Source organism: Rhipicephalus sanguineus, chromosome 4 (genome assembly GCF_013339695.2).
Source record: "Rhipicephalus sanguineus isolate Rsan-2018 chromosome 4, BIME_Rsan_1.4, whole genome shotgun sequence".
Taxonomy (NCBI): Eukaryota; Metazoa; Arthropoda; class Arachnida; order Ixodida; family Ixodidae; genus Rhipicephalus; species Rhipicephalus sanguineus.
In genome coordinates, this window is record NC_051179.1 from 64587415 (window position 1) to 64600927 (window position 13513).

A 13513-nucleotide genomic window follows, 5' to 3' on the forward strand; every position below is an offset into this window, starting at 1 on the left:
AAATGAAGGTATTACAAGCTGCGCCGTCAGCAAAAAAGAAAAGAACGGTAAAAAATAAAAAGGAAAAGACGAACAGAAAAGAACTAATTCAAAATGTAACGCCCAACGTGGGCTCGAACCCACGACCCTGAGATTAAGAGTCTCATGCTCTACCGACTGAGCTAGCCGGGCGATGGCGACGGGTGCGATAATTAACGCACTTATTGTTGCTATTTCTTTTTTTTATTATTGCCTGGTTGACCGATCGTGCGTCTTTGAATGTCGCATAGTGTTATCACTGATCGTGATGGCTTCCCGAGTGTCATCTCGGCAGTAGCTCTATCCACTTTCCCATTTTCTGTAATTTCTTTCTTACATAACAGAACACTAAAGAGAAACATAAAAAACGATTTTTCTCGTGTTAGTAAATTACTCTTTCCGCATTCCAAAATCCCCACGCCTGCCGCGAGCAGACGCTTGGTAAGCGAGGAAACGCGCGAAAAGAAAATGCGGGTGGCGACGCCACATTGAGATCCCCGCAGCAAACGCCAGTGACGTCATAGATTTTGACGGCGTCTACTAGGTCCTACGTAGTTTCTAATGAGTAATAATGAAGTACATAATCCACTAAGGGGGCCATAGACTTAACATACCAAAATTTCTTTGAGCCAACGTCGCCAAAATACGAAAAATGCACTTTGAAATTCGTGACATCACGCGTGGAGATTCCGGCGCGAAATTTAAAAACGAGACTTTAACCTTGATTTTATCCTGTAATAATAAACCTGTGATGGTGAAATTAACGACATTAGAGTTCTCAGAGTACGATTTATCAATCTAAACCTATTCACTGTTTCACTTTAGTGTCCATTTAACCCTTTAAGGCCAAATCCTTAGATGCCTCATCAAACGCGAAAAGTGACCGTCGGCGGCGTCGGCGTCAACACTAGTGGTGCGAAAAATCATCAGGTGATAACGTCACCATATTACGTCATCGTGATGTCACAGGTCCACAATTTGTGGCGTCATCGTGACGTCACTATGACGTCTTGTGATGTGACGGCACTTGATGCCGTCACCCCATGACATCTTCGCTTGGTCAAAGGTGGGCCGATCCCGGAGGCGCTGCAAAACCACGTTTGGTGCAGATAGATTCCGTAGGGGAGGGAGGAGGGTGGCAATGCAATCGACCGAGAAGTAAAAGAAGAAGATGGCTGTTGCCTTCCACTCGTGTTAGGCAAATGCACAACGGGACCGTGTGGGATTTTTTTTTTTTTTTGTCGTTGTTCGAGGCGTCCTTGAGCCGAATTAAGAGTTCACCGCGGGCTGGGAGTTCCGTGCCTTCAATCTCGACCCTATCATAACTTTTAGTTATCCGCAACAAGGTGGCTGCTTGGACTGCTTGATATTGCGTCAAATACTTGCTTATACGCGTAGCGCAACCACTTCACACCTGCCCTGGTGACTTAGCGGCTGTGGCTACCGCATCTCAGCCTGAGGATGCGAGTTCGATTCTCCGCAACGGCGGCCGGCTCTCGATGTGTGCGAAGTGGAAAAACACTCGCGCACTTATGTGTATGTGAACGTGATGGAAATTTGCATGTGATCAAAAATTCATTCCGAGTTTCACTCCTAGTCTTCTAACTTGAAGACGGAGGCTTCAAACTTTCTCTCTTCTCTACTTGAAACTTTCTCGTTTTCATTCCTCCGTCTTAAAAAGGCGCCTTCTGGCCAGAGCAACATGGTGGCATCGAGGTCGTTGCATAGACCTTTTCACACACTTGCTCCTTGGGCGCCGCCATAATCCTTTCTGGGCTGTGCTAAATATGCGTGACCCCCCAATAATGCACAGCTGAGGCTCTGACGTCAGCCTTTGTACTCGTGTGCGGCAGCCCAGCATGGCGGTTTTTTTTTTTTTTTTTCTGCTGGGAAAAGGTCTATATATAGCGGCTTGCAAAACGAAGCTTTTTTTTTTTTCTTAATTTCCGCCAAATTATTCGCTAGATCACGGCTGATTATTAGTGATACCGCGGTGTTACCACGGGTTAAAGGCGGGAAGAAAACAGTTCTTAATATGCAAAATCATGGGTACACGGCAACCATTATCATCAAAGAGCTGCGTAGCCCTGCGCTTTAACCAGTGACGGATCAGGTCCTACTGACGAAAGGTATAGGACAGACTTGGCGCCCCCTTTAAACGATTAGGAGGAGAAGAGGGGGGGAGGGGGCCTGCCCCTTCTGTGCACACTTCTATGCCAAGGGGGCCAAGAGTTTCTTTTAACTCATAGAGCGTGTTCACGGCACGCCTGTTCTCCATTGCTTACTCTATACAGATTGCTGATCGATGAAATGATCAGCTGCCGTAGTTGCTCAATTATGGACTGGCACTATGACGTGGATGCGATCCCTGGCCCCGACCGACCCGTTCCGATGGTGACTGAATCCTGGAAACGCTTATCTACAGCGCTTAAAAGAACGTTACACTTTGGTCAATGTTAAAGCGGAACCCTCCACAACCGGTCTTCCATCTTAACGGTGTGCACAATTTACGTTGCCCCAAATTGCTATAATAGGTAAAGAGCGAATACTCAAGAGTCGAAGCGGCGTAATGTCCCATCTGTTCGTTCTTTCCGGTATGCCCCGCAGTGTCGCAGAATATTTCGTTCGCTCTGCGCCGTTGGGATGCCCGTTGTCTCATCACTGAACAATAAAAAGCGGCCGGCCGACGGTCATTTCGCATTGTTGAGCTTTTATCGGTTGTTCGGAGAGGCGAAAAGAAATAATAATAGTCAAAGACGCAACACGCCGCATGTGCTGCGTCGTTTCCTGATCGAGGGCGTTCTCTGTTGCACAAACGGCAGAATTGTTGGAAGAAATAAACCGCGCACGGACACCACTTCGCAGCTTGCACTGTATATGCACAGCAGCTGCGCCGATGTTATACTGTGACGCCGTTGACAAAACAAAACATGATTCATGGTCGTGCATTGCCACGGTTTTTAGTGACCCGTTAAGTGGGGGCGGCGAGCAAAGAGTTGAGTTATCCGTGCCGCAAATTATTGTACAAACAAATAAATGGATGGGATCATGAGTGTAACGAAAAAGAAAAATGAAGACGAAAAAGAAAAGCTGGCTCCGCAGAGGCGTGTCAAGCAGGGGGACGAATGATGAAAGAAAAGATAGACAAGATGGAAAAAAAAAACTCAGTTTCCCCGCAAGGGCGAAGCAATGAATGCGACAGTAACGAATTGGAATGTTATGCGAAGAAAGGCTAGCAGCTAACTCTATTGTGTCCGACCTCTCGTAACTATACAAAAAACGCTGGTTTAAGCAAATACGGTTTAAGCGATACGGTTTTCGTGCTGTCTGTCGTCTCAGCGTGAAGTAAGCGGTGAGGGTATACAGCACGTATACAGTCAGCCACAAAAGTTTACGGACAGCGATGGCCCGGAAATGGGTCTTGTTATTCACTGGCATATCAATTTTCTATTGGCACACGGAGCATCCTTAGTTCGACGATGGAGGCGAAAGTGCTTGAGGCCCGTCTACTTACGTGCACTTATCTGCACGTTAAAGAACCCTGGGCGGTCGAAACTTCCGGAGCACTCCGCTACGGCGTCCCTCATACTCATATCCTGGTTTTGGGACGTTAAACCCCAAGAATTATTATTATACGATGCGCGAGGCGATGTTATCCATTTGGACATTATACGGAAGATCACGGCGAACGGCAACGACGAAAACCCGCCGAAAGTGTCCGTATAATTGCTATCGCAATAAAAATGGCGGCACCAATAACAGGTTCGTTTTATAAAATTGTGACCTTTCTTTCTCTTTTTAATCTCTCATTTTGCGGCTGAGTCACATTGTAGTATACACGACACTTGAAGCTCTTTTGCAAAACGCCATAAATATGTAAACTCTATAGTCACCAATAACAATGACATCTAGGTTTGTGTGTATTCATATTGAAAGAGAAACGATGAACGTAACCAGGGGACTGTCTTGTCAGACACGACCTTACGAAGCCAACTTTATTTCTTGGCTTCATTATCCGCTTGCTTCATACTCAAGTATTTAGACTGCAGCTCATTGATACAGCTTGTCCGTCACCCGCCGCGGTAGCTGAGTGGTTATAGACTTGCTGATAAGGAACTCGCACCGTCTCCTTGCGATGCATCCGTACTCATTTACACCAATAATTCCAGAGCTGTGTTAGACAATCTAGCCTTGTAAAAAGTAGTATGTTCCTATGTTATTTTGCTGAGCTGGGGGCGGCGGGTTCGTTCGCACGCGACAAAAGCCGGATTTTAATGAGAGCAAGCTCAGGCAGCGATCGCGTACCCAGGCTTAGGTTCACATTTTAGAAAACGCGCTTTTTCCTCATAATAAACCAGACTCATCCGCCACTGCGCCTCCCAATGTCGCAGAGGGGTCATTCTACGCTGAACGTCCCAGCCATTTTGGCGACCATCTGAAATGTACTTTTAAAAAATCGTGCTGATTAAAAACAGTGAATTGCTAGAATATTTCGGAGAGAAAAAAAGTTTTTGGTCACGTGGGAACACTTTGAATTTCGCAGAATATCATCCGAGTGATGTTTATCGGAAAATATATTGTCACGTGCTACAAAGAGGTCTTCTAGAAGATACCGCACCGGCGGAGAGACGCACACATAACTGGCAAGATGGCTGCCCAAAACAACAACAACAACAAAACGCCCCGAGCGAGAGCGTGCGCTATCCTGAAACATCTTCTTCCATTCTTGCAGATTGCGGGCTCGCGCTCGCCGTACCTGGGGAACAGGTGGCATTATTTCCCCTCTGAAAAAAAAAATAGGTATCGTCTCGATGCTCTACAGGTGGATATGTAAAGACAGAGAATAGCCAACCAACCGAAAGTACGCACACGCGCACCCAAACGCAGCAATAAGGTGGAGACGCAGTCGCACTACCACGTAAAATACTGCTCGAGTTGCACAACGTGCACTATCTCGGAGGCATACTTTCGACGCCGCAGCGACGAGGTCCCATCGGGGACAACCTCGTATAGTTCACGTCACTAACGCGTCGCAACACTTTGTAGGGTCTAAAGTAGCGACTGAGTAGCTTTCCTGACAACCCTTGGCGGCGAACTGGAGTCCACACCCAAACTTGATCGCCCGGATGGTAGTCAACTTGTCGATGGCGAGCGTTGTAGCGGCGTGCATCTGCACTCTGCTGCTGCGTAATGTGCAGGCGCGCTAATTGGCGAGCTTCTTCGGCGTACTGGGCAAATTGCACAGCGTCAATATTCTTAGAGTGCCGTTCCTTGTTTCATTACCAAATTTGGCCTAGATAATAAGTAAAGGCGTTTGTCTAAGGTGTTCGAAGCTCAGTAATATTACTGTAATTCTTCTGCCATACGCGCCTCCAGAAATTTCGCAAGAATGTTCGATGTTTGCATTTTTTCCTTTGTAATATTGCGTTATGCATGCATGTCCGGACAATGAATGCTTACTCTACAGAAGCTACATTTTGCGCTAAAAAATATTTTCAAACCACTCATATTTCTAAATGTTTTGAAAAAAAAATCACAAATTTCAGAAAATTATCATTTTGGTCTACATTGAGACGCATTTTACACCACATGGGGCTGCAATTAAAAATGAACTTCATACCTCAGTCGAAAGGCAATAAATACTTCTTTTTATGTGGAAAGTAGTATTACTATTACCATTTTTGTTTTAAGCAAGAAAATAACTTTTGAAGTTCCTCGTTGCCTTTCCCCAACACGCGCAAAACTCGGCAAACTATGTTCAACTTGTACCAGTTAGTCCAGAGGAGTGCTTTATTGAACATTTTGACAAAATACTTGGAGGCATATAAGGCAGGGAAATTGCAGTAATATTATTAAGCTTCGAACATTTTACACAAACGCCTTTGCTTAGTATCTAAACCAAATTTTGTATTGAAACACGAATCGACACTTTCAGAATAATTTTTCTGACGAACAACACTCGCACGACATTCTGCGAAATTCGGAGGGCTCCCACGTGACCAGATATGTTTTTCTCTCCGAAATATCCTAGCAATTCACTGTTTTCAATGCAAGAAATCACCACGTTTTTTTTTTCTTTCGAATATATTTGAGATGGTCACCGAAATGGCTAGGTCGTTCGGCGTAGAATGACCCAGAGTGGTTTCGAGACGCTACACTCCTTGACGGGAAGACGGATCCTTGAAGCGATGAGAAATTCTCGAACATAGAATGTCGCTGGAGCCAACGTTGGCTCCAATTTCAGTTCAACTCCCTGTCTCCACTTTAGACCCCTTGAATCATTCAAGCGAAAGCTTCCGAGCGACCCTGCGGTTTCTCTCGTTTTCAAATGTTTTCACTCTCTCTACTAACGCGAGAGTGGCGTGAAACGCAAAGCGAGTTTAGACTGATAAAGTGTTCTACGACTACATTGTCTTTAGTTTCACTATCATAAGCTCATCTATTACAAAAAAAAAACATTTAAGTCAATGCTTCATTGCTGAATTTCGCTCCAACTCGGCCTCTGATTTTTAGCGTCACGCCACAGAATTCGAATTGTTTCGTAAACATATTTTGTCCGCATTGGATCGATAAAATTCACTGAAACTTGCCGTCTTATGTCTCACGCTCTCTTAGAAGAAAACGTAATACATTTTTGCCGATAAACGATTGGTCTTTTAAATGTGTTTCTTTCAGAAAATTTTAGTTCCGAATAAGAAGTCGTGGCTCCGGACTCGCTCTTTTTTCATGTTGCTGCTCGCAACCTTCATTATTCTAACCAAACGTGACGAGCCAGCGTTGGGCTTGTAAACCTGAAATCTATGAAGTTGTACATGTGCGTCTTTTATGATAGCACTTGCTTCTTATAAGAACCTTGGAAACAGTGAAAAGCAAGTTGTTTTCACCCTTACCAAGGATCATAATGCATTTTGATATGTGAGTGCTTGACAACTGACTGCGCTATTGCGACATTAAAGGTACGCTCTTTGCAATCAGTAATAGTTAGGTTATCCGCAGTATATGGCATGGACAGACACCGCAAATTTTGGCTGCTGACTTAGCTGCTACCGGTACGAGAACGGCCGATTCAATTACCGGCCACAGCACCCGCATTTCGATTGGGCAGAATAGCAAAAAAATAATACTTTTCTGCTTAGATTTAGGCGCACGTTAGCAAAATCGTAGACAGTCAAAATTGATCCGGAATCTGCCATTACGGCGTGACCCATAATCGTACCGCGGTTTCGGCGCGTTAAACCCCAAATTATGGCTGAAATTACGCGAGGCGACGAATACCGAGGTGGACGGGACACTTGTACGTTGCCAGAAGAGAACAAGGGCGACGGAACTGATGCTGCACCAAAGATGGTGCGCTCCGTGTACTCTAAGATAATAAAGAAAAGATAAGGTTGCTCTAAAGAAAAAAAAACGACACGCCCAACGTGGGGCTCGAACCCACGACCCTGAGATTAAGAGTCTCATGCTCTACCGACTGAGCTAGCCGGGCGATGCGAGCGGCTGTGTTATCTATAGACCAAGCCTTGTGCAAAACTCGCTGACAGTTACTGGGGGCATTCATTCATGGCCGTCTCCTTTGTCATTCATCGCATTCCTCCTCCCTTCCTTCTCTCTCTCTTTCTCTGCCCTACCCCCCCCCCCCCCCCCGCCCGCCCCTTTTCTCCCTTCTTTCTTGCTTTTTCTACCTACCCGATACATTCTGATACGCGTAGCTCAGCGTCAGCCATAGCGGCTGCGATTCGGCATCTTGCCAGCCACACAAACATACAGAGACAGGTACAGAGACCCATCCAAACACAGTGGCTTCGGGGCGTTGCCACTGTGTTTGTGTGCTATGGGGCATTACGACAGCAGCAATACCACGTCTAAATACTTCAATACAAACCGCTTTCACTTACGCTAGTTTAAACGAACGAACGAACGAACGAACGAACGAACGAACGAACGAACGAACGAATGAATGAATGAATGAATGAATGAATGAATGAATGAATGAATGAATGAATGAATGAATGAATGAATGAATGCTTTCAACTCAGAATTGCGCGGTGAAAGAAGATTCAAGGGCGATTTCAGGCCGATCCTTGTCACGGTCTAGGTATGGTACTTATTACTTTGCACATCAGTCACAGCTTCAGGAGCACGCTAACTCGTGCTACCAAGCCGTGGTGAAACTCGTTTGCGTTTGTTGCGGCGCCATCTAGCACGTGTCTCAAACTAAGGCTCAGACCGCTTCGTCTGCTTCCATGCCGCTTCCCTTATCCCCAGATATTTTTTTAATCGCACCGGCTCGCGCAACTTGCATTTTTAATGAGTCTGTGAGAGTGTTTGTACGTTTTCTATTATTGTATTTTTTTTATTGCGACATAGACTTGCCCTTAAGGCATAATACGTTGTATGTGTATTAGATATATTCTTGCATTCCCACTACGCCTAGATGCTCATGTTGCATTTCCTATTACATATAGTGGTCCGGAAAATAAGAAAAGAGACGCTCTTTTCTGCCTCCTGTGATGGGGGCAAGGCGTGGCGTTATTGGTAACGGGGAAAAAAAAGGGGGGGGGGGGGGTTGGCTGTGGCCTTGAAGCATGCAAGAAAGAAAAGCGCATGTCCTGTCTTTTTCTCGTTTTTCCATCATTACGAACCCAAGCCAACATGCCCACCTATCTGTTATACTGTAAAGAAAAGCAGAACGCCCACGTCAAGCTTCGCTTGCCCCCATGTCCCCGATACGGTAAAGGCTCCTGAATTTTTTATTCCTACTCCATTTTTAGCTTGCCAACCGTCTTCTCGGGGCAAGAGAGGGGTTCACGGCGGTATTGTTAAATGGGTCATGAACCACTTTTCCAAGTAATGATCTAATGACCTTAGTGTCGGAGTTTACTGCTTCCCGAATCGATTGCCGCAAAAATTTCTCGAATCCGTCAAGAATCAGCGGAGTTACGGGGGTTTGGCGCACGCTCCCAGCGCTTTCTCTATTTTCTTGTGCCGACGAAGCGCACTCGAAGCTAGACAGGGAGGGATGACACGGGGGAAAGAAGTTACGTCAGTGCGCGTCATGAAACGCGATCGCTCTCCCGCTGTGATTCGCTTGCGCGAGCGCGGCTACAGTGCACTGAGGAGTGCGGCGCCGGCAAGTGGCGGCACCCTGCGGCAAGAAGCGCATCTGATCCGAACGCCGCTCTCGATTTACGTCGGCTATCGGCCAATAAGCATGCTATGTCTCTTGCGACGTAAACTGACAGATCCGCGACGTAAACTGACAGACGCCCCGCCCACCGACGAGAGTGAGAACCGGCCTCTGTTTGAAAAGAGGGCGCCTGGGGAAACGGCAAATTCGCGCTCCGCTTGTGGCCTTTACGCGGCGCGCACGACTGTAGTATTTGGCAGAGCAGTTCATAGCCCGTGTCAGCTTTCCGCAGGATGTGTTTTTTCAACAAGCCCAAGGGGTGCTTCATGACCCCTTTAAACGTTGACTTGCTAGTACCAGGAAAATGGTTTTGTTTTTTCTTTAGTGTCATACAAGTATCACCTGTAAATAGCTCATAGGCAGTGGAGCCGCGACGTTCAAACGAAGCGGGCGCATAACAACAGAGTGGTTCCCTTGCTTCAAAGATTTTCTTCTTTTGTTGCTCTGTTTTATATCTTTAACTTACGCGCTCTTCACGGTGATCCAGTTTCTCGCCAGCCGGTTGCGCCGTTCCGGGACTCGCAATAGTTTTTTCTCGCTGGCACCCATCCCAGCGGACAGCCGTGATCGTATAGTGGTTAGTACCTTGCGTTGTGGCCGCAATAACCCAGGTTCGAATCCTGGTCACGGCAAGTTTTTTTTTTCTTTCTCTCTTTTTTTTTTTAGTTGACGTGTCAGAACATCCTCTAAATGCAGTGTAAACAAAGATACTTATAACCTATTTCTAGATGTTGCTTCGTTTACTATACCTTGAATGGCTTGGGCAGGGGCAAGTGCGGCTGCGGGGTCGGGAGTTGGCTATCCCTTTCTTTTGCAACCCCCCAGCCGACGCTGATTGTTACGACACGTTAAAAACCAAAATGTTTCTATTCGCTAAAATAACTCGAGGCGAAGGGAATGCTGAGATGGATGGAACACCTGTTGATTGCCAGTAGAAAACAATGGTACCGGAACCTATGGGGCGCCAGAGAATGATCGCTTCGTGCACTTCACAACAAAAAAAAGTGTAAAAAGAACACGCCCAACGTGGGGCTCGAACCCACGACCCTGAGATTAAGAGTCTCATGCTCTACCGACTGAGCTAGCCGGGCGACACAGCGACGAAGTGATCTATCGACAGAGCCTCGTGGAAAACCCCGCTGCCAGTTACTGGGAGCATTCATTCACAATGTCCTCCTCTTTTACTCACCGCATTCCTCCTTCCTTCCTTCTCTCATTTTCTATCTCTCCCCTGTCTGTCCCCCCACTTCTTCCTTTCTTTTTTTACCTATCCGATTCGTTCTGGCAGCCAAAGCGGTTGCTTTTCGGCATCGTGCCAGCCGTCAGCCCACAGATACGTGCGGGGCTGCGGGACATTACCACTGTGTTCGTCAACCACGTGTAATTACGACAGCAGCAACGCAACAACGTATTTTTTTTAACACAGACAGCTTTCACTTACGCTAGACCAAATGAATGAATGAATGAATTCTCTTTCTATATCTTTCTGTCTTCCTATCTTTTTATGTCTTTATTCACATTATTTCGCTGTATTTTTCTCGCTCTCTTTCTATAGCTTTCTCTCTCTCTGTCTTAGTGGACCATTGGTGACTGTGGTGGGATTTGCCCAATTTTTGTGGCACATGCCCGTGATGATAGACACTTCTTGGGCTAATTGTTGCCTTCATATTTAGTGCACCAGTGGTAAGTACTGGGATTTGCCCAATTTTTGTGGCACATGCCCGTTCATGATGGATGCATGGATGGATGAATGGACGGATGAAAGAACTTTATTGAGGTACAATAGGTCGTGTATAGTTCCCTAGCCCGAAGCGGGCCGCTCCCACGTTGGGACCGAAATACCTAAAGCCTTTCGGCCGCTTCGCGGGCCCGTTGGACTGCTCATAATTGTCCCTCTAATTTCGGACTGCGCAGAGCTGCGTCCCACCACTCTTCAGTGTTTTCCTTGTCGCTGCGTAACGCGGAGCAACCCCAGACCATATGAGTGAGATCTATGGTTTCGTGGCATGTTTCACATGTTGTAGGAGTAGAGAAGCCCTAATAAATCTTGTTAATTAACAGCGGGTTCGGATAGGTTCTTGTTTGTAAGAACCTTAGCGTAATGGCCTGTGCTCTATTTAGTTTACTGTGCGGAGGGGGGAAGACCCTGCGTCCTAGGTAGAAGTGCTTGGTTTGCTCGTTGTAAGAGAGGAGGTGATCCCTGCATTCTGAAACCTCAGCATCTTCTTGCCTTGTGGCTGCACGGTTGGCAAGTCCTCGTGCAGCATTGTGGGCAGATTCGTTGAGGTTCGCGGGAGCACCGTTGATTTCTCCCATGTGAGCAGGAAATCAGATGACCGTGTGTGGTTTGATTACTTTTCCCTCGAGAATTGCCAAAGCGCCTGTCTGGAAATACCTCCTTTGGTAAATGCTCGGACGGCTGCCCTAGAATCGCTGTGGATCCCCGATCTATTTGGGTCTAAAAGCGCCAGGGCGATGGCTACCTGCTCAGCAATTTCTGATTCTGTGGTGTAGGTGGAAGCCGAGTTGACGAGTTCACCTTCGCCGTTCACAAGTACTACTGTTAAGGCTCGTTTATTGGACATGAGAGCCGCGTCGACGAACGAGCATTCTTCAGCCTGATTTTTAGCTTTTTCTAGCAGGTTTTTGACTCTGGCTTGCCTTGTGTTCACATTATGAATGGGGTGAACATTCCTTGGAACAGGCAGAACTGTTATATTTCCCTCAGATCGCTGGGAATCGGAACTCCTGTTATACAGACCCGTTCGTGATGATGATACTTTCCTGATAGGCCGCACAAATTACGGCCAGCTTAAGCAGCTTCGCTGTTCAAAAAGAGATTCTCCCGTAGGTAGTCGAAATATCCGGAGCCCTACAATACGGCGTCTCTCATAATCATATCGTAGTTTTGGGACGTTAAACCCCAACAATTATTTTTTTTTTAAATGCGCAAGGATACAGGCTAGTAAAATAATATAAAGCTCTCGCATACCTATGAATTTTTTGGACGCTGTGCGCACATCCGACACTCAAATGAAGTAGTATCAACGTTGCCTTTATAATATTGCAACATTGGAGCGTCCCGTTTGGGGGAGAAAACTAGCGCGCCCTAATGGACCTCAATAATAACCTTCCATGCATCCATCCATTTACTTATAGAGAGCGCGTGCGTCAACCGTGTGCAAGGAATACACTGCAGGGAGGTTTATATGTGAACTAGTTGGTGTGCTCGTATAATGAAATGAAGTAGCGCCGAACAACAGAAACAAAGGTACGCACAAAAACCTGCTGCGTCACTTTCGTTTCCACGTGGTGTCATGTGATTTGCATGAAAAGACCAATGTTCTGCTTTGGCGACTGAGCGTTTGGTTTGTGTTGGTCTTTTTAGTACGTTTCTTTCAGTAACCGTTGGTTCCGACTCCCGAGTAAGAAGCCCTGGTGTCCAGACTCGCCCTTCGATTATGTTGGTTCTCGCAACCTTCATTAATCTAGCCAAGCGGGATTAGCCAGTACTCAGCTTGTAAACTTGAAATCTATGAAGTTGTACATGTGTGTCTTTTATTATAGCTGTTGCTTCTGATAAGAATCGTCGAAACAGCGCAAAGCAAGTTTGACCCTTCTCAGGGGTTATAATGCATTGCAATATGCGAGTGCTTGACAACTGACCACGCTATTGCAACATTAAAGGTACGCGCTTTGCAATTAATGATGGTTAGGTTATCTACGGGAGACGCATGGACAGACACCGCACATTTTGACTGGTGACTTAGCTGCTACCAGTACGAGAACGGCCGGTTCAATTACCGGCAACAGCCCCGGTATTTCGATTGGGGAGATTAGCAAAGAATAATGCTTTTGTGCGTAGATTTAGGTGCACGTTAAAAAATCTAAGACAGTCAAAATTGATCAGGAGTCTGCCGTTACGGCCTGAATCATAAGCACATCGCAATGTCGACGCGTTAAAACCCAAATAATTCCTTATGGCTAAAATAACGCGAGGCGCAAAGAATACCGAGGTGGGTAGAACACGTGTTCGTTGCCAGAAGAGAACAAGGGCGACGGAACTGATGCTGCACCAAAGATGGTGCGCTCCGTGTACTCTAAGATAATAATAAAAAAAAAAACATAAGGTTGCTGTAAAAAAACTATACGCCCAACGTGGGGCTCGAACCCACGACCCTGAGATTAAGAGTCTCATGCTCTACCGACTGAGCTAGCCGGGCGACACGGGCGGCTGAGGAATCTATAGACTGAGCTTTGTGGGAAAACTCCGCTGCTAGTGGCTGGGTCCATTCATTCGTAGCTTTC

General features: G+C 46.4%; 1 protein-coding gene and 5 non-coding genes across 8 annotated transcripts in view; 1 reads left to right on the top strand and 5 right to left on the bottom strand.

The window, feature by feature from the left end:
• Window positions 1-13513, bottom strand: part of LOC119390133 (scoloptoxin SSD14) — a 134123-nt gene that overhangs the window by 37650 nt on the left and 82960 nt on the right. Inside the window, exon 1 of one of the 3 annotated variants that reach the window (XM_037657695.2) lies at window positions 2568-2646. The exons of the other annotated variants lie outside the window; for them this stretch is intronic. Within the exon in view, the coding sequence (XP_037513623.1) occupies window positions 2568-2596 (29 nt within the window). The 5' untranslated portion in view covers window positions 2597-2646. Of the gene's footprint in view, window positions 1-2567; window positions 2647-13513 lie in introns of those variants that run through there. 3 annotated transcript variants of the gene reach the window in all.
• Window positions 100-171, bottom strand: Trnak-cuu (transfer RNA lysine (anticodon CUU)). The gene has a single exon. It is a non-coding gene; the product is annotated as a tRNA-Lys (tRNA).
• Window positions 7432-7504, bottom strand: Trnak-cuu (transfer RNA lysine (anticodon CUU)). Its single transcript has one exon. It is a non-coding gene; the product is annotated as a tRNA-Lys (tRNA).
• Window positions 9766-9837, top strand: Trnah-gug (transfer RNA histidin (anticodon GUG)). The gene has a single exon. It is a non-coding gene; the product is annotated as a tRNA-His (tRNA).
• Trnak-cuu (transfer RNA lysine (anticodon CUU)) lies at window positions 10224-10296 on the bottom strand. The gene has a single exon. It is a non-coding gene; the product is annotated as a tRNA-Lys (tRNA).
• Trnak-cuu (transfer RNA lysine (anticodon CUU)) lies at window positions 13356-13428 on the bottom strand. The gene has a single exon. It is a non-coding gene; the product is annotated as a tRNA-Lys (tRNA).